This window comes from Chaetomium globosum, genomic scaffold (assembly GCF_000143365.1).
Source record: "Chaetomium globosum CBS 148.51 scaffold_7 genomic scaffold, whole genome shotgun sequence".
In the NCBI taxonomy this organism is placed as follows: domain Eukaryota; kingdom Fungi; phylum Ascomycota; class Sordariomycetes; order Sordariales; family Chaetomiaceae; genus Chaetomium; species Chaetomium globosum.
In genome coordinates, this window is record NT_165982.1 from 286,550 (window position 1) to 306,482 (window position 19,933).

The 19,933-nt window shown below is 55.9% G+C and overlaps 5 protein-coding genes across 5 annotated transcripts; 3 read left to right on the forward strand and 2 right to left on the reverse strand.

Moving 5' to 3' along the window:
- Positions 1–5,090: 5,090 nt before the first annotated feature.
- On the forward strand, positions 5,091–6,612 carry CHGG_09672 (uncharacterized protein; the record flags this gene model as incomplete). The annotated part of the gene is made up of 2 exons (XM_001227598.1): positions 5,091–5,533; positions 5,643–6,612. The coding sequence occupies 2 exons, from the start codon at positions 5,091–5,093 to the stop codon at positions 6,610–6,612; spliced, it is 1,413 nt and encodes a 470-aa protein (XP_001227599.1).
- Positions 6,613–8,902: 2,290 nt separating this feature from the next.
- CHGG_09673 (uncharacterized protein) lies at positions 8,903–11,277 on the reverse strand (the record flags this gene model as incomplete). Its single annotated transcript, XM_001227599.1, has 6 exons — positions 8,903–9,367; positions 9,434–9,604; positions 9,898–9,935; positions 9,987–10,300; positions 10,367–10,921; positions 11,033–11,277. 6 exons carry the CDS (start codon positions 11,275–11,277, stop codon positions 8,903–8,905), a joined length of 1,788 nt encoding a protein of 595 aa, XP_001227600.1.
- Positions 11,278–11,967: 690 nt separating this feature from the next.
- CHGG_09674 (uncharacterized protein) lies at positions 11,968–14,516 on the forward strand (the record flags this gene model as incomplete). Its single annotated transcript, XM_001227600.1, has 6 exons — positions 11,968–12,215; positions 12,288–12,414; positions 12,476–12,742; positions 13,078–13,538; positions 13,681–13,761; positions 14,054–14,516. The coding sequence occupies 6 exons, from the start codon at positions 11,968–11,970 to the stop codon at positions 14,514–14,516; spliced, it is 1,647 nt and encodes a 548-aa protein (XP_001227601.1).
- Positions 14,517–15,048: 532 nt separating this feature from the next.
- CHGG_09675 (uncharacterized protein) lies at positions 15,049–15,642 on the reverse strand (the record flags this gene model as incomplete). Its single annotated transcript, XM_001227601.1, has 2 exons — positions 15,049–15,083; positions 15,300–15,642. 2 exons carry the CDS (start codon positions 15,640–15,642, stop codon positions 15,049–15,051), a joined length of 378 nt encoding a protein of 125 aa, XP_001227602.1.
- A 1,779-nt stretch (positions 15,643–17,421) lies between these two features.
- Positions 17,422–18,150, forward strand: CHGG_09676 (uncharacterized protein; the record flags this gene model as incomplete). Its single annotated transcript, XM_001227602.1, has 1 exon — positions 17,422–18,150. One exon carries the CDS (start codon positions 17,422–17,424, stop codon positions 18,148–18,150), a length of 729 nt encoding a protein of 242 aa, XP_001227603.1.
- Between the last annotated feature and the right edge of the window lie 1,783 nt (positions 18,151–19,933).

Here is a 19,933-nt window from a genome sequence, read left to right on the forward strand (position 1 = left end):
CCCTGGGTTTGAACTTGAATATTGATGGCCACGTTCAGTTTTGCGCTCTTAGTTTTGATCTGACGTCATAAAGTTATCCGCTTGGTGGTTTCGAAACTGTAAAAACCCAATTGTAGTCAGTTCACTTCAAGACATCAATCATCTGATTAAGCGAACATGAGCCTTTTGATCAACCAAAGGGACTCGTTCGAGACAAACCCCTACCCTAGATTTCCATGCATGTGCCAGTCAGTCGTGCCACGGTGCGGAGGATGGGGACGGCTCCATTTCTCCATTTTCTGTCCCCCGAGCCGCTCGGTCTAGTCCCCGTTGTGCCGTCGGGTGGGCGGGAAAAGCTCGGCCGCAAAGGGTCTCTCTCCCCATTTGCTGCCATGTCGATCAGTGCGCGGCGTAGAGGTGCATTGGCACATCACATTACATACCTTCCAGGTTAGGAGATAACGTAAGTGGGGCTGTCAACTATTTTAGCTTCTTATAACTATTCCATATCGGACTCGAGCAACATTCAATCAACAAGCCTGAGACAGCCTATCGAGAAACGGCGATGCGAGCCGCCGAGAAAGCGAAAAACGACAGGGAAAAGGGGAAAATGACAAGGCTGGAAAGCCCCTTGCCAGGACTGTGGGGACTTGGGCAAGAAGGGTTTATAAACTATAAGGGTGTTGGGGGGGGGATATGGCTGGCTTGGTTTCAGTTGGTGATGTTTGGTTGCTTGGTTAGACGAGGTGGTTGTGGGTTGAAGGTGGAGTTGGTTGGGGAGGGTGAGTTGATGAATGAATGGCATGGCGCCCCGAGCTTCGGTTTCTTTGTTTTGAGATATCTTGAGAGCAGCGAGGTCACGATCTGGGATCGTGCCGGTTTTTTTTTTTCTTCCCTCCTTTTTCTTTTTTTGGTCACGCACGCTTATACCGGAGGAAAACAATCCACGTTGGTTCGGCTTCTCTTATGCTTCTTTGTTTGTGCTTGCGTCGCGTAGTTCGGAACCATATATCACGATGTCTGGGCTTGCTTAGAGGGGACCTGTCTTCCTTTTTTTTCCTTTCTCTCTTTCCTTATTTCTCCTATGTTTTTTTTTTTTTTTAAGACGCAGCATGTTGTCGTTTTTCTTCTGCCTGGATTCTGTCCGAGATACCGTATGCGAGATGACAGGGTAATGTTGGTTTGATGGCTAGCCCGAGGACGACTGTGCCTTCGATATACGTTGTTTTCTTGCGACAATGTCTCCCGTCACATCATCATCTTTCAGGATTCGGTAACATATCGCCCAACACGGTTGTGGTCAGCTTATGCTTTTCCAGGCACGGGGGCACGGCATCTCGGGCTTTTGTTTGGTCTGATGTGTTGGGTTGCTGATGTGCTGATCAACTTCGGCCGAAATGAATTCCAACCATGTGTCAGACGCATTGCATTATCCCCGGTAACGGAGTTTAGGGCAACGAGAAGCCTAATTCTATTCTGTACAGACTAGGTACATCTATTACACCAACCAACGTGGAGAAGGCTGCCATAGTGGTGGGGTGGGTGCTTGGACTGGGGAGGCTGAACGAGTTCCGGCTGGCGGTAGAGCTGGAAAATGAGAACAACGAAGAGGCCCGCGGCGGGGCCGAAGCGGAGTAGCAGAAGGGCATCGATGGAACAGAGGTTACGACTCATTTTATCTATTTCGTTACTTTGACCTCGGAAGGTGGGTGAGCCCTTTCGAGGAGATGGATCCACGGGGTAGCGGCAAGGCCGCAGCGGAGGTGCGGAGGTTTTCATCCAGCTTAGGCATGGTTTTTCCTACCGAGTTAATCGCTGAGGGACCGCATGTACTTAGTACCTAGCGTGATAAGAGAAATAATAATATTACACCAACCAACTTTCAAGCACCTCCGAGCTCGAAGCACTGCTTCTTCCACCGCCTTTGCCCATCACATCCAAACCCTCAACGTCCGTATCACCGTATCACACGTATGCATGCGCTTTGTCAGACCCTGAAAAGCGATTGGCGGTGGGCCGATCTAACCCGGCAAGATCCGAATGGGCGGTCTAGCCCGACAAAGTCTAGCGCCACGCGGTAACTTTCTCGGCGGGGTTCACAAAAGACCCGTCGCCCGACCGAAGCCCCGAGGACCGACGCTGCGATCTTTTGTTGTGGGGGAAGCAAGGAAGCAAGCGAGGCAGCCGCCCGGCAAACGCGGCGCTCTCGGAGATGAACCAACGGCCCCCCGTTTGCTTGGAGGATCAAATCGCGCGCAGCATAAGGATGGCGGGGACGCTAGTTGGTTGGTATTTACTTGGTATTTTTCGAGGCTTCTGGGCAGTTGGTTGTGCCAAGTCGAGGCTTGGGCTCCTTTGGACGGAGCTTTGAATTACCCGTGGTCACTTAGGAGTCAGGAGGAGGAACGTCACTTTTCGCCCGTGATCTGCGATGCACGAGGCTGCATGGCTGTTCGGGTGCATCCACTTCTGCATACCTTGCCAGCTTACACATCTGAAGCCGAACCTTCCAGTTCGAGAAGAACGAACTGTACGAAGTATGTGAGGAGTAGCATAAAACTCCCGAGAACCTGGACCCTGGTGTTGGGCGAGGAAACAAGGGGACCAATCCATTACTAAAACAAGCGAAAAAAAAAAAAAAAAGGAAGCTGTTAATAAAAGGCAGAGTTTTCGGATTTCAGGGTTCCCAATGGTTGGCGAGAATTAGGCCTCAACAATCCGCTGGATCTGCTTGAATCCACCAGGAACAGGCAGTTACCAAGCATCTTGGCTCTATGGACCCGCTACCATCGCGGATGCGCCTTTGCCTGGCTGATTGGGCGGCTGTTGGAGCTAACAAAACATCAGTCATGTGCTGTCCTTATTAGAGTCGTGGGCTTTTTTTGTGTGTGATTTCTGATTCAAACGTTGGGAAAGGTGTCGATTGGCCCGTGCGGATCAAGTTCAACCTTCTGTGATCAGCAGACGATCACTGGCATGTTTCCTGCAGGCGGTTGGGCCCAGACTCGACAGGACACACGACACTGACCACGACACGCGCCTGTTGGAACCAAGGGGGTTTGATACCACCCCACTACAATAGCCGACGTGCTTCAGGAACTTTAGGGATAGCTAAGAGGTTGCAATCCTCTATCTAAATAGGGTAACGGAAGGATTTAGGTACCCCCCTCAGCCATCACACCACAGACCATGGGGGGTTTCAATTGTCGAGATAGCTTCGCTCGGAGTGGCAGTATGCTGCGCTCTAGCTGTGTGCTGACACACCTGCAGAGGAACTTCCACAATAGTTAGTCCCATTGTCACGGGGTTTTCGGCGTTTATCGAATTCGATCCCCCGGTCGATCATTCGCAGAGCCAGCCGGATCGCCGTTGCAAAAACTGTGCTAGGCGACCCCAACCCGGAAGAGGCAACGACAACAACAATGGCAGAGCTCGCTTGATGCCAACACCGGAGCATTCCAGGTTGGGCGTCAAGCTCGCAAAGCGTGTCTCAGCAACATGGCACAGCAGTGGCACCCGCCCATTCAGCGGGCCTCTTTTTCACGCGGCCGAGCAGTTACGTCGTAATACGCGGAAACCGCAGTCGTATTTCGTACTTGGTACGGGGAATTTCACCATCTCAATCCCACGGCATTTGGCCGCAGTGGTTGGGCATTCTTTCGAAACGAACAACCGCCATTTCATCAAAAGCTCGAACAGGGCTGGCTGGTGATACCGAATCCAGCCACTCAGGTCACGATGCGAGGGACCCGAGCACAGGCCTCTCGGATAGCACGGATCGGGAGCATTTGTGTGAAACCCATGATTGGATTGGTGGGCGGTCTGCCGTTGACGCCATGGACTGACTGGAAGGCCGGGAGGCCAGCAGGGGCTTTCCGTGCCTCCATCCTGGGCGAGCGTCCTGGAGGGCTTGGCGGGTTTAAAGTAACGGTACCTAAACTCCGGGATTGAGAAAAACTGCACACGAAACGGGGCAGCCGGATTTCGGCAAGAGCCAAGTAATCCTGTCGTGAATTTGGTGGATTTGTAGACCGGCCATTCGCAAACCCCGTCCATCATGTTCCGCTTTTAGCTCGTGGCGCTGGCAGAAGACACATTCCATATCCTCGCAACGGATGAGAGCCCGATGAGAGGTCAGCGGTACCCCTACACGTCACGCGACAAAGATTGAGACCTCGCAATGCCGAGAGTCCGCGAGTGGAAAGGCTCCGCACCGTTCCGCGGATGTGATTCGTCAGGAGATCTCAATCAGCTTTGGCAAGTCGAATCGGTATTTTTCCTTCTGCGATGGGACTGATGGATGAGGTGGCGGAACGTTGCTGGCGAGCTCCCAGATTCCACGAGTGCTCGTGTACGACAGTTTCGATTTCATGTTGTAATAGCACATGAATCATAAAACGAATGTCAAGGCAGCGATAGCGATGGAAACGGCGAGCTTAGTAATATTCCGAGAATCTGCTTTCCGTGGCTCCGTGGGCTGCCGCAAGCAGCAACGATGGGATTCCAAGGTCTTTGAAATGCAAGCCCCACCTTCCGGTTGGCTCGGACAAGCCATGATTCCCGCGCACCCAGCAGGCGGGCATTCCCAAGACTTGCACCGACATTGGGGGGCCTTGGCGTTTCGGTGGCCCAGTCTTTGCCAGTCTCTCTGCTCGCTTTTCTTAGCGCCTCGCTGCATATGAAAGCCGACACCCGCCCGCCCGCGCCAACCCCCCATCCCGTCCGCCGCCCGCAGTACACCGTCATGACCTTTTGTGCCTCTCTCTCTCTCTCCCAACCACCACCGCCGCCGCCGCCAACCCGTTCATCCCCCTTCTCCTCGAACCTGTCAACACCGATCCCCTCCCTTGGGCGACCCGGGTAGCTGGCCTAGCCACTAGTAGAAGCCCGTAATTCGAAGCATCCCTATGCAGCGACAATAACGAGCGAAGTCCGACATCCCTCGATTCTCGCCATCCTCCATTCCCTTCTCCCTTACCTTGCCTCCGAAACTGGAAAGCCAAACTCTTGCCATTCGAAGGACGGTGTTTGGGGTTCGCAGCAGAAACAAGGAGCTCTTTACTTACCTATAATCGATCCTCTTTTCTGTCTTTCCGATGTCGTCCACCACCATGGAGGGCGTTCAAGAATTCCCCGCCATGATTACCCAAGCGCCGGCGATGAAGCCGAAACTGTTGCCTCTAAGATGGCCCGGCACATTAGCCCAGCTGAACCCGATACCACACAAGTACCGCTCCGCCCGGAAGTTGCGCCTGCAGCTACGAGGATCCAAAAGCCATAACCAACCCGATGACATCACAAAACTGCAGAGGTCGTTTGATGTGTTGAAGTCGATGAGGGCGTTGCGCTCGAGGAGGTGGACTATTTGGGACTTGCAACACCCCATGACGTTTGGGTTTATTCTTTTTTCGCTGGCGATCCTACCGTCGGCGCCGTTTATTAAGACTGGGGTGCTGGTCGTGCTCGGGTTGCTGCTCCTGATGCCGGCTACACAGCAGTTCTTTCTGCCATCATTGCCGATATGGACGTATCTGCTTTATTTCTTCGCGAGCCGGTAAGTTGGTGGTGTCCCGGGATGTGCTCGGAGCGAGCATAGGCGTTCCGCACATGAACTCTCGAGGGCCAGGAGCCGATTCCAGGTTGCTGACTCTTGGGATCCATAGATTTATCGGTGCTGAATATCGGCCGCATATCTGGGTGAAAGTGCTCCCTGCGCTCGAAAACGTTATGTACGGCGCAAATCTTTCCAACATCCTCTCGGCCCACACCCACGCCGTCCTCGATGTCATCGCCTGGGTACCCTACGGCCTCGGCCACTTTGCGCTACCCCTGATCTGCAGCATCTTCATGTTCCTTTTTGCCGCCCCGGGAACCACCCCGGTCTTCGCCCGCGCCTTTGGCTACATGTCGATGCTCGGCGTCACCATCCAGCTCGTCTTTCCCTGCACACCGCCCTGGTATGAGAAGCTTCACGGCTTGGAGCCGGCGCACTACGGCATGGAGGGGTCTCCCGCAGGCCTGCGCCGTATCGACGAGCTGTTTGGTGTCGACATGTACACGACGAGTTTCACCACCGCTCCCGTGCCCTTCGGTGCCTTCCCCAGCCTCCACGCCGCCGACGCCATCCTCGAGGCGCTCTTCATGCAGTACTGCTTCCCGCGCTTCCGGCCCTTTTTCATCTTCTACGCCGTCTGGATCTCGTGGTCCACCATGTACCTCAACCACCACTACGCCATTGACCTCGTAGGCGGCGGAATCTTCGCCGCGGTCGCCTACTATATCGCGCGCACCAAATTCCTCCCGCGCCCGCAGCTCGACAAGTCGACCCGCTGGGAGTACGAGTACGTCGAGCACGGCGACCGCCCCCGCTCCCTCGACGAGGAGCACGGCCTCGGATACGGCCTCGGGCTGCTGCGGCGCCCGGGCACCGGCGATAGTGACGAGTGGACGCTCGGCAGCAGCTCGAGCTTCGACTCCATGAGCCGTGGCGACACCCTCTGCGGCAGCAGCAGTTCGACCCCCGGCATCCTGAGCCCCACCACCCCGAGCGATGATCACTACGACGTCTGGACCAAGGCGCGGTTCGGACCGGCGAAGGAGGGCGAGGGCGGCGAGTCGTTTGCCGGGCGCTGAGCTGTTTAGCGGGCTTGCTGTCGGTCACTGCTCCTGCTACTGCTGAGCTCGTCTCGTCTTGCTGGGTTGGCTGCATGCGCGGCAGGCTCTGGGCATGCGCCGTCGAGTCGAGTCGAGGTTCGAATGAACCAAATCCTAGAAGCACTCTTCCAAACCACAACAACCCGCCAACCCTTTTCCCTCTCGAATAACCTGCTCAGCTCGTCAGCCGACCGGCACTCCTCCCCTCTCCCAGGAGCCTCCCAGGAGTCTCACCACATTTCACCGAACCAGCCTTTTCGCTCGGTTCAGTCTCACCAACGGAATCGGAAACGGAAATGGATCGGCAAATGCATTTATACCCCCTCTCTCGTTCGCTTGATGGAATGGAATGGAATGGATAGATAGATACCAGGGGCATTTGCATGGCGTCGCGCGCGTTCACAGTCGTTACACACTTACCCATACACTTTTTTTCTTCTTCACACGCACGTTTATACCTACTACACCCTCCCACCCGGTTTGGGGCGATGGGGGGTGTCTTTTTGTCGTTTTGCATGGCGTGGCATGGGCATCGGGGGCATCAGGGAGGCTTGGTATCGCATGGGGGGGTTGCGGTGGTTTTTTTTTTTTTTTTTTCGGGGATGGGGAGGGCGGCGTCGGGGAGGAGAGAGGTGGCGGACGGAGGATTGAGCGGTTGGATCGGGGTGGGTTGGTCTAGATCGTTGCGTCGCGCTGGGTTGGTTGGCTGGATCGAAGTGGATGGGTTATTTTTAATATCCTCTTTTCTTTTCTTCCCTTTTTCTTGTCTTCTCTCTCACCTCGTCTGTTTCCTCCTCCCCTGGTACAGAAGAAGGGTGGTGTGGTTATGGGGGGGTAGAAGGACGACGGAGTGGGCGGGAGACGGAGAGTGGGTAATGATAATGCGTTGGATGCGGTGCATGTGTGGTGGGAGTGTGGGGGGTTAACGGCGGTCGGTGATGGAAGGAAGGGGATGATGAGAGAAAAGAGGAAGTACCAACCACACCTTGGGTTGTGTGCCACCGCGGGCTTGGGGCGGCTGGTTTTGTGGTGTTGACGGGCGAGGTTGATACCCACTGGAGGTCGGGGGTGTTGAGTGAGGGTTGATGGGTTGGTGGGCTAGGACGAAATGAATAAATACTAATAGACAAGCTGTATTGGATTTGCAAAACCTGATGCTTATTCTGCGTGGCTATCGTCGTCGTCGGTCAAGTTTCGGTCCTGTCTCCTCGTACCCTAACAAGGAAGGAAGGAGATGTCGTTGAATTAAGAAAACGCCCTTGTTTGGAAAAGGCGACCTGCGCGAAGTCTGGCTCAGCCTCAATCTCACTGCCGGGGTGGGTGTGGGAAGGTTGAGTTAGATTGCCGTTGGCTGCAGGCAGGGGGGGTCGGCGGTTTGGAGGATAAAAGCAGAAAAAAAAGGTGGGTTTCTTGGGGTTCAGCCGCACACCATCGGCCGTGTGGACACGTGGGAACGTGGGTGGGTGATGATGGGTTCGTGAGGTTCCGACCCGGTGCTGGTTGTCATGTGATGTGATCCGGGATACCAAAATGGGTTTTTGTCTCGAACATTGTTGGTGAGATGAGTCGCGGGGATTAAATAGTATGGGAGAGGGCAAAACCGGAGACGGGGGCGGAGGCGGGTTTGGGAATGGGAACGGGGACGGGAACGGGGACGGGATGGGACACGATGTTCCTAGGCCGAAGTTGAAAACGCGCATTGAAGCGGCCCCTTTTTGAGACTCGGCGAGTTATTGTTAGTTAACGCCAACATCCAGAACATATGACTCTACCACCACGAGTTCCAAAGCATGTTTATTACTGCCGCAAGGTAAGCTAGGTATGTATGTAGGTAGCGAGACTCGGGCATCCGGCCTAGCCTCCAATATTGGGTTTCGATTCGTGCTTGAAGCGAATCATTCCATCTCCCCATCTCGGTCAATGCGGGCGATTGACCCAGCCGACACCTTCCTTCCAAGATATCATCATCGGAATGGCCATCCAGATCGGCCTGCATATAGACCAGGTATCTCCTAAAACGCCCAAGATATCCGAGAGAGGTAATCGTACAAAACTCGTGTGGTTACAAAGATAGCAAAGAGAAATGAGCAAAAGAAAGCCTTGTCGGGTCACTTCGCATGCAAAAAACCACGGTGACCCGTGTTGCGCAAAGATCGAGCATGTACGTGGCCCAGTGGAACGTATCCCGTGAACAAAGGCGGAAATTGATGATGAAAACTCCATGGCCACGGAACCCCCCCCGACGGATTTCGAGGTTGATGTATACTCCTCAATAGGAGCCATGACCACACTTGGTACCCCCCTGCCAGGAAATACGAGGCATTCGGTTCTTCTTCGCAATTTTCTTCTTGGACTTGCCCTGGCTACCCGAGTGGGTGTCCTTTCCTCCAGAAGATTGCTCGCGGTCGGGCGTCTTCAAGATGCCTTTGGGGGGCTGGGAAGAAGCTGACGGGGTGCCGTAGCGTGTGCCATTCGGGGTGCCGTTGGGCGGCGCCAGGTTGCTGGATGGGCCCTTCGCAGTCCAAGGTTGCGAAGGAATCACTTTTCGAGGCGTGTAAACACCTGGAATGGGGACCGGGGTCAAGGAGGCGATCCGTGTCTTGGTCGGGGTGTTAGGCGGCATAGCCTGCGCGGCCTCGGTCGCCTTACGCATCTCCGACATGGACTGGTAGCCGGGAGGGACGCTCGCCGCGCGGATGTTCCGCTGGGTGGTGTCCTGAGATGAAGAGCCTGCCTAAGGACTCTTCACGCCGGGAACAACAGGAGGTAAAATGGGCGTGACCTTTGGAAATTTCTTGACCTCGCTCGATTCCTCGGCCGAGGATGAGGCGTTCTTCTTGGACTTTTCTTTGCCCTTCGATTTCTTAACGGGAGACGGTTCAGACTCGGCCGGAGATGGATCGACTTGCTCGATGCTGGCGCTCTCGACCCGAACCTTTTTGGACTTCTTGACGGGCGTGGACGCGATGTCCTGTTGGTTGGCGTTCCCCTTCTCGACTATCGCCGTGCTTGCGCTTCTTGGCGGCCTTTTTCGGCGTGCCGGATTTGGCGTTTAGCGGAGAGTGCCCTGGGTCATCTCAACATCGTCATCGTCGCGATGCGTCCCATTCCAATTGTGCCGGCGCCACCACTTAGCGACACCGAATGGTTGATAACGAGCCTTCAGGTTCTTCGGCTGAGGCCGAGGAGGCTTTGGCGACGGCGGCAGTCGATGCGGCGGCCAAGGCAGGCTCGCTTCCGCCCTCCTCCCCGGAACCGTGTCACACGAGTGATGTGCAGAACGCGATCGACCGATTGGCTGTCTGTTCAGAGGGTCAGTAAACAGCTTGTTAAACACGTTTCACTCAACATACGAGCTTCATAACTAGTCCCTGTCTTTCCAGGGATGAGGACCTTGATGGCGTGGTTTACCGGCTCTTCAAACTGGCCGGTGTACTCGCTCCCCTCATGAGCAAAAATGGCCCTTTCCAGCATGGAACCTTGTCCAGGGGAATAGCGTGTTTCTGGATAACTTCGATAGGCACAGACTTTGGAGTCGTGAAGTACCAAATCTGTTTGCCTTTCTGCCTTTGCTTTCTTGAAGGCACGGGCAACCGCAGCGGCATCGACATTCTCCTTTGCTTTGCGAAGATGGAACCCCTGCGTAACAATTTCACGGGGCGGTGGGCTGCAAAATGGTTAGCGCTTGATTTCTCGGGGAGGGGGGGGGGGGGGGGGAGCTGGGAATACTGACACTGTGGTCTTTCCACTCAGCTTCTCAACGGCGGTGGATTCGGTCATATCCTCATCCTCGGAGTCCGAGGCGGACTGCTCCGTATCGGCTGACTCCGCGTCGCTCGTATTCTCAGAGCGGCTAGCTACCTCCTTGCCCTTCGTGTTCCCGTTGACAGTCGTAGAAGATTTGGGGCCCGGCGCCGACTTCGATTTGGACCTCTGCGCTGGCTCAGGTTCATCCTCGCTATCATCCTGGCTCTCGTCCTCACTCTCACTTTCAGCCTCGCTCTCAGAGGCTGACTCTTCATCTGAGGAAGAGGTTTTCACCGGCGCGGAATCGGCCTTGCGATCTGGCTTAACCGCAGGCGCAGAATCGCCGTCGGACTCTTCATCGCTGGACGCGCTCTCGGCGTCGGAACTCGTGTCCTCTGCCTTAAGCTTTACTTGCGCACTCTTGCTTTTTATGGTTTTCTTCTCGGATTTTGAGTCTGGCTCGGAATCGACGGCCATCTTGTCGTCCTCATCGTCCTCGCTGCTGCTCTCGCTTGCGGACGACTCAGAGTCCTGGACGTTTCTTAGGAGTGGCAGATTTGGTAGCAGAGTTCGAGCCCTTCGCTTTGGGCGATGCAGCAAGGTTGGATCCGGCCTTGGCTAGTTTGCCTGTGTTGATTGGCGTCGACGCAACTTCTTCGCTTTCATTGTTTCTCCCCAGCTCTTGGTGTCACGTTTCGTCTCGGTATCGCTGCCACTGGAGCTGTCGCTGTCGCTGTCACTGTCGCTCTCGCTCTCGCTCTCCACAGGCTTATCGGCATTGCGAGTGCGCTTTGGGTCGGTTCGAGTGAACATCTTGGGAACCATACCGCGCACGAGGCCCGCAGCAGTGGCGGCGTGCTGCGAGAGAGTGCCGATAGGCGCGCGCGGCCCTGCCATGAGGATTGATTTTAGCGGTTAATCGCAAAAAGACAAAGTTCGAATTGCGAGACGTTGGGGTGGAAGGAAGTAAAAACAACAAGAACGGGCAAGAAGCGACAGAATTGAAGGTGATCGCTGTTTGTTTCCTGCCGTTTTTTTTCCGGCCTCCAAAAAAATTCACGATAAGCTTCTCCCTGCTGCATGACCCCTGCAACAGCCCAGCTTGTGAAGGTGGGGGTTGGTGGGGTCGCTGCAACAACGGCTACTGTGGGAGATGATTGGTTGCAGGGGAGTTGGGACAAAGGGAAAAAGTTTCGATTGAACCACAAACCTTTGGAAGGAAAGAAAGCTCGACCGAATCTGTTGGTCAGGTCGCGCAAGGGCGACTTTGATCGTAGGAGCTGAATCTTGACTGAAGTTTGAGGTGGTTTGTGAATTGAAGTCGCCGCCAGAAGTCGGTGGATGCGAAATAAACGATTCGAGAAGAATTGGGTTTGGGGTTGGAAGTCGGAGAAAGCGAGGAAGAAGTTGAAGTTGGTTGCTCAAATTGTTGTTGTTTGGAGAAGGAAAAGAAATGGCTACAAACAAAAGAAGGAAGTTGGATGGCGGCAACGGTAGCAGCGGCAGTTCTACGCCAACTGGTATGGAAATCCTCAAAAACTAATTCAATTCAATAAATTGTTGCAGCCATGCTGACGCGATCCAGCGATGAGCGCGTTTGCAGCGCGGCAACAATTATGGGCAACGACGGCAGTTGCGAAAAACAACAATGTTGAGAAGAAGGCTACCCCGGAGCCAGTGCTAGAAAATCCCCGGTCTGCCCAGTTGAGAAAGAGTGAGACCCCCTCGGCTCGGTCTGTCGTAGGTCGCCGGACCAAGCGCCAGTCCCCAGAGGCACCGGTCGTGGCCGATGCGAAGCAAGCACAAGGTCTCGAAATCGGGGCAGCGGGTTCAGGGTAGGTGCACATCTCCCTGGTGTTGACGTTAACTCATCGTCGTCTTCACTTTGCGGTACTGATTCAACCCAGCCCTTCCACCCCCGGCCTTGAGTCCAACGGGATACTCGTCAGGCACCACTCATCCTTCAAGCCCAACAAGAAGAATCTCCAACGAAAACCCGGCGGCCGTATTGTTCTAGTTGCCTCTGAAGGAGAGGTAAGGGGCGCGATTCCCCCCCCCCCCCCCCCTATGTAGTCTCGGTGCTAACAAAACATAGCGGTTAGTCGTTCTTGGGAGTTTCGGCATCAAGGTCCGCGAGGGCGAAGCTACGTTCGCCGGTGCCATCTTGACCTCGTCCGACCCCGTCCAGTGGGTTCATGCTCCCCATTGCCATGCCGTGGCCGTTCTCCGAACCGCAGATGATACAGTCCTCGAGCTTCAACCCCACCCTGCCGCCAAAGGGCTGAGGCAATTGGCAGCCCTGAATCCTGCCTTTGCCAAACTCTGGAATGAGAGTCCGCAAGCAACGAGCTCAAAGTCCCAAGTCCAACCACGCTACGACCTTCCAAATTGTTTGTGTAGCCCACCCAGCTTTGACCCCATCCACCGGCTAACCTAAGCAGATATACACTTCCCAGGATGTCCCTAAGAGGGTCGTCCTGCAGGAGCTGGTCTCTCCGGCGCAGTGGAACAAGAAACTCTCGGGGCTGGCCGCAGTGAAACGGAAAGGGACTCCTGTGATGTTTCTGTGTGGGCCAAAGTCATCGGGGAAGTCAACGTTTGGGCGACTCCTGACGAACCGCTTCATCACCGACCGGGCTGGCTCCAAGAACAGGCCCTGGTCGAGCGTGATGGTCCTCGACATAAACCCTGGGGCAGCCGGAGTATTCTCCTCCTGGAGTCATCTCCCTGTTTAATATCACTATACCAAATTTGTCTCCGCCTTTCTGCCATCCCACCCTCACACCGGCAGAAGGCCAACTTCGGGCCCACGCCATCGCATCCGTCACACCGGGCCTCGACCCGGCCCACTACATCGAGTGCGTTCTCGACCTCCTCATGCACTACCAACGACACTCGGATCCCAAACCACCGCTGGTGGTCAACACACCAGGCTGGGTCCAAGGCACCGGCCTTGATATCCTAAGTGAGCTAATCATGGCCGTCCGCCCGACCGAAGTCATCTACATGTCACAAGATGGCCCCGAAGAAACGGTTAACAGCCTCCAAGAGGCTTGCACGGCCACCACTCCTCCAACCCCCTTCTCCATGCTCCCCTCCCAGCCCAGCGAGGCGTCCTCCACGCGCACATCCCTCCACTTCCGCACAATGCAGACAATGTCCTACTTCCACCTACACCCGCCCACCCAGCAACCCTACCCAACCTGGGATCCAACACCACTGAGCGAGCTGCGCCCCTGGCGCGTGCGCTACGCCGGGAAAGACAGAGGGTTCCTCGGCATCCTCTGCTACGACCACCAGCCGGCGCCCCGAGCTCCTCGCCGAGGCCATCAACGGCACCATCCTCGCGCTAGTCAAGCTCGAGGACCGCGCCGCGCTGGGGTACCTCCTCCCCGATACCGATACCGACACCGACGCTGACGCTGATGCCCACCCCAGCGCCCTCCCCCTCCCCCTCCGTCCTCCTCCTCCTCCACCCTTGGCAAAAAACACCCGCATCAACCCGCTCTCGACACCCCTAAAGCAACAGAACACCAACCCCAAACCCAAACAGACTCCCGCCTGCGCTCTCCTCCCCAACCCGCGATCCCGCCACCCTCGCCCCGGAACAGTCCCGCCTCCTCGGGCCTCGGGCTCGTGCGCGGCGTGGATACCGTGCGAGGTAGAGCTGCAGTTGCTGGACTCCGCGGGGGGTGGTTGATGGTGTTTTGGGTCTGCACGATGGGGGTGGTGGCGGTGGGGAGACGGCGGCAAAGGGATTGGTGTTGGTGGCGGGGCGGTTTGATACGCCGACGTGGGCGTATGGCGAGGATTTGTATCTGAGGGGGGTTGGGAGGGGGGGTGGTGTGGGGAGTGTGGGGTTGGAGGGTGGTGAGGATGGGGATGGGGATGGGTATGGGGATGATGGGGGTGAGGATGACAGTGAAGATGAAAGTGAGGGTGAGGGTGAGGGTGACAGTGGAGATGAAAGTGAGAGTGGGGATGGGGGCGATGTGGGTGCTGAGCGGGAGGCCGGCGGCAGGAAATCGCGGAGGATGGTTGGCGAGGTGCCGTGGGTGGAAATGCTGCACGGGAGCCAAAGGCGGGCTGTGGGGAGCAAGGTGTGGAGGGTGAGGAGGGATTTGGGGAAGAACTAATGGAAGACAAATATTGTGCATGTCTCGGCGGTATGGTCGGCGTGTCACATATAACTGTTTCTAGAAGAAACTTGACGAAGCCAGAAAGGGACCCGTCTCGGGTATCATATAATGTACGCGTCCCATCGACAGTGTGTACATCGAAATCATAGGTCATTCCCATACACCGCTATGCACCCACCCAATTCACTACCAAACCCACACCAACCCGCCCACCTCTACGAGCAACGCGAATAGCTGATAGCTTTGAAGAGACACGCGAGTTAGGGATAATAGCTCCCGCCACCAAGACTACCCCTAGCAGGAGAAGACGTCCGGGCCCGGGATGCTGTACTCGTCGGAGGGCGACATGGAGTAGATGTCGACGACGATCCCGGGGTCGTTGGCCGGGTACGCGCCAGGGAAGCTGACGGTGTTGGAGGGCACCGAGCCGGAGCCGCCAACAATCTTGATCTGGGCGCATTCCATCTGGTCATGATGTTAGCGGGCGGGGGGGGGGGGGTTGGCTGGCGATGATCAGTGGGGAGGAAGCTTACGTAGAGCTGGGCACCGCCGGGGGAACCGGCGCTGTGAAGAGCAATCATCTCGGCACGGAGGAGGTACTCGCCCTCGGGAATGCAAGCGGGGATGTCGCTGCGGATGGTTAGTACCTATAGTCGAGCACACTCGTGAGGCATCTTACATGGTGTGGAGACCAGAGTTCTCAATGACGGTGCTGGTGCCCCACTGGCCGCCGTTGTAGCCGTCCTCCTGGATCTTGAACCATCCATCGCCGGATGCCACTGTCGGACACAGCGTCGTCGACCTTCTTGAGGTAGGCCAGGGTCGGGCCCTTGTGGCTCGCATCCATCACGTCGTCGGGGCCAGAGGTGAGAGTGTGCCTCCAGACGGCCTTGACGGTGGTGCCGGCGGTGACGGTGATGATCTCGCCAGACGGGGTCGTCGGGTTGGGGCCGCCGTTGCAGGCAACGTCGTCCGAGGTGACGTCGGTGATGGGGCCATCGTAGGTTCCGGGGTCCGGATGGCTGTGAGACACCGGGTATGTTGTGCCATCCGCCTCGAGCTGGACGAAGATGGTGTGTGCCGAGGCCACTGAGGCAGCCGCAAGGAGAGTGAAGGCCTTCATTGTGGATGTAGGGGGATGCTGTAAGTTGCTCGGTGGTCTCCGTCACAAAGCTGACAATGGGGGCTGGGATGGGAAGCTCTATTTATATTAACTATCTGCTTGCTCAACCCGGTTCTTGTTGCCAACCCCTTGACGGCCACGCCCTCAGAACCTCAGCCATGCATCACCATTCTGGGGTCTGGGATTGGGCGAGCCGCATCCAGGACGTGAGACTGACGCGCTGGTCGTGATACTGACGAGCTTGCGCGTGGGGGAGAGGCGGAAGAAGGAGGTCCGAACGGAGGAATTCATATATTTAAATGGAGAGAGCGTCTCATCCCGGCGTGCAGATCGCCTTGTTCTCTTTCCCATGCCCGGGTCACGGCCGTGGGATCGGCAAGCTGAGACCCATTTTTCTCCCAACGGTGCACCTTTTCTCGAAGTCGAAAGACTGAAATCGGTGGAACAACAAACCCTGTTCTTTGAAGATCGCCGGTTGCTTTCCGGGGTAAAGTCCAAGCGACCATTGAGAGACCTGCAAATGCCCGTGGTGGGCCACACCAGCACAAGTCGCCCCGTGTATTTCGGGTGAATTGGCGACTTCAAAACCACGCCGTCTTGTTTCCGGCGGGAAAGAGGGCCCAGGGCGGCAGGGCGGCAGGGCGGCTCGACGAAGCCAGAGGCATAAAAACGACTTGGGTTGATAAACTCCACATTCGGTAGGTATCAGGTTGAGACAACTGCCAGAAAACCCGGTTTTGCTGCCCACCAGTGCCGTTTTTGGAAGGCTCGCGTTGTACGGGCGGGAGGGAAGTTGCTTCTCCTTGAGGAAGTGTGGAAGAGCGGATTGCGCGGGAACGGGAGAGCTGCCCTGGGTTCCGACAGAAAGGGGAGATCTGGGGTGCTCGGGTGCATGATAGTTGAACTTTTCTTCATCCGCGGTGTGTATTAGCAACATTTATCAAGTGATGCAGTTGCTTGAGCTCACTTAAGCTCAATCGTGAGAAGTGAAAGGGCGCAAGGGAAGATTGGGGGGTAGGTAAGGAAAGAACTAAAGGAGAAAATGAACAGGGAACGAGTGAAAAGTGCTTACATTAAATTGAAAAGAAGTCCCGCCATTCTGCCTTCCATCTCTTTCCCTCTTGAAAAGCACCCGGTTGAGGCCCCCAAGGAATAGCAATTGTGACGGGGAGAAGGTTTGCCCGCTTCTTTCCAACTTGGAGTCATCGCCCGACCTCCGTCGCTTGATCTTGCAACGTCCTTCCTTCGGTCTCGCTCGCGGCACACCACAAGCCCGACTTCGCTCAAGTCTGCTCTCCATTTCGCTTTGACTTGACTTCGCCTCCCAGTCCGAAAATCATGCCAAATCGAAGGCCCGCCCGTGCTGGGTTTTGGTAATGCTTGTCAGCCAATACTCGAGTATGCCAAAAAGAAAATAGCATTTGCCTTGCGGTATAAGCGACCAATCGAGTTGCCGAAAAGATTCGAAGCGCTTTAAGTTGTTCTAGCACAATGCTTTCTCTGCCGTCAAGTTCCCTTTGTTTCCGGTGATGGCAGGAAGGGAATTGGTCGTCTAATGCAAGGCAGCAGCAGGACCCCCCGAGACAAAGCCATTCGTGATAAGCTATGTCCAGTTAGCACAGGATCCCAACGAAATATATAAGGGCCCTGAAAGGGATAAGACCAACTTACCTTCGGGTTGCCTCTCTCGCACAAACTACCAGAAACCATCAGAAACCACAGGGCATTTCCCAGCACGACCAAGCCACTTCAGTATCCATACTTAACTTCTTAAAGACGATGGAAACCGGCAGTTCAGAAGCCCAGCCAGCGAGCGGCTGGAGTGGCACTCAAATCGCACTGATAACTGTGTTGGCAGTCGTCGCTTGCGCATCGGTACTCGGGTTCGTCGTCAAGATTTTGGGGTGCTGGCTGGAATCGAGGGAAATGACACGTAGGGTGGACAGCGCAGTAGCAGAACTTGGCCTTCAGAAACCCCGTGCCGCGTTACTTCAAGAAAAGCCAAACCGCCGAAATATTTCTATCAGCGCCAACACCCTCAGGGGCTCCGAAGCATATTCTGCTACAGTCCCTGCGGTTCAGCCCCTTCCATTTGTTGTACAGCCCAGTCCGTCTGTTGTACAGCCCAGTCCGTCTGTTGGCGGCCGCGATGACGAGAGTGACAGCAGCGACAGCGATGGGAGTGTGGAGTCACCTCGGGGTACGAGCGTTGTCCAGCCTCGTAGAGCAGTGCCGGCAACCCAAGTTCAACCGAGCGAGATCAAACCGATCATTTTGCTACGAAGGTCACAGATCTACGACGGCAACCTGGGGACCGCCGTTGTTGATCAGGACTTCGAGATTTCCTTAGACGGCTCCTTGCCCCAAGCCATTGATAAAAAAGAATCGCCCATGGCCCGTCGCACGCAGAATCCGTCTCCGGCACGGGACTCCCGACTTCAAATCAACCGCTACTGGACCGAAGATACAGCCAAGTCTGCCCCAGAAAAACCGCCAAGTCAGGGCTAAGTCCAACCGAGGTCGAGACCCGAATACCGAGGTTGACCAAACCAACAGCCAGGCCCAGGATATTGGCGCCATGCAAGTCGCGATCTTCGAACAATGAGAGTCATCTGGGCGAGCCCGAGACACCGGAATCCCCCATACCCTCCCGTTCCAGAACCATGGTTTGAATGGCTCCCTGTCTGTCTTGCAGGTCTCCGGTGAGATAGTCACCTGGCCCCTTCGTGATGGATGATCCAGAACCTCTATTCATAGTTAGGCTAGTGTTACTCAAATTGCAAATGCAAGGGCGTTCTCCTACCACAACAAGGTGCGTCAGAATGACAGTGTATCTATCAACCAGCTTTACAGCCATGCTAATGTGACCTTGCCACGTTTTTGTTTAGACTCCGGCCAGTTCCTCCCGCTCTTCGAGTTATCCTCCCATTGTGTACATACATATCTTTGTGCTTGCTCGGGTCTAAAAGTGTATGTTCCAGCCATCCCATCTTTCGGGGGCTTGTCGTTGACAGCAGATCGTGCTGTGCCCCTCACCCACATCCCACATCCCACACCGCCCAAACATCAAAGTGGACAACTGAGAGAGTGACTCGGTTGCCCAGCGATAACAGACCGAGGTTCCAGGGGACGGGGTCCTAGTTGTGGCCGTGGATGCAACTGCCAAGTCGTTAGACTTGATCCACCGCTGCGTGGCCATCGAATGGAAGAGTGCTGATTACGCCACAGACTTGATGGCCGGATCGGGAGAGCTGTGGGTGGTTGAGGCGCATCCCCGGAGGCTCTGGCGCCCACACACCCATCCTTTCCGCTCGGTAGGGACCCCAATCGCAAGGAAAGCCAGAACTCGGTGCATCGGCTGGCGAAGGACTACCGTACCGTGCCGAGCTCGGGAAGCACAACACTACGACCTGACTGGATTAGCGCCCAGGCGTGCAAAGGGCCAACCAAGCTAGAGGTACAGAGGTACCCCAGATTCGGAGAGAAGTTGGTTTGTTGCAGCTTGTCAAGATTGTCCGTCTGCTCCAGCATGTTTCGCGTCTCTCCACAGCCCCTCAGCCCATCCCTCCCCTCCTCCACAACCCACTCCCCTCCCCTTTCCCCGCGTTTGCGGAGCAGCCAGCGGCAGTTATCGCGCTTATTACACAAAGGGGTATCCCTGTCGAACCTTCGGATTCCTGGACATGTTCAGTCGCATCTCGAACCACCCAACCACCCTCCCACCAATGCGCAGCCCTGCTCCAGGCTTTTTTTTCGCCTCCCCGTCCCACGTGCGCAACACAAACGCCTCCCTACCTGGAACGGCGCCCACACCCGGATCTGGTAAATCGTCCTGTCTTGCACACAACGTCTCTCCATCGAGCATGGGGGTCTGATTGGGCTCGCCGAGGCATTCCCCCCAGTCCCCCCCGGATGCGGGGAAAAGCCTTGGCCCTTGGCTGCTTCGGCCAGACCTGGGTTGGCTCGGGCTATTGACCCAGGTTGTGAGTTGGTGTGCAGCAGTTAGGATATGGGGGCCATGTCAAGTGCGAGGGCAGGAGGGGGGCCGATGGAGAAGATTGGAATAGTGGGCGGTGGAGGTAGTGTGAGGTGAGCCGTATTGGGTTGTGCTTCTTGGGATGTGGTGCTCGGCTGTTCCTTCTGCATTGGATTCTGGAGCTTGGGAGGGTTCCCGGGAGCCAAGGATGCTTTGATGCTCCCTTGACCAGGGGCTGCGATTGGAGGTCCATCGGAGATCTCCGGTAGTTACAGGGTTGGGGTAATAGGGAGGGGTCGGGGGAAACGGGTATCG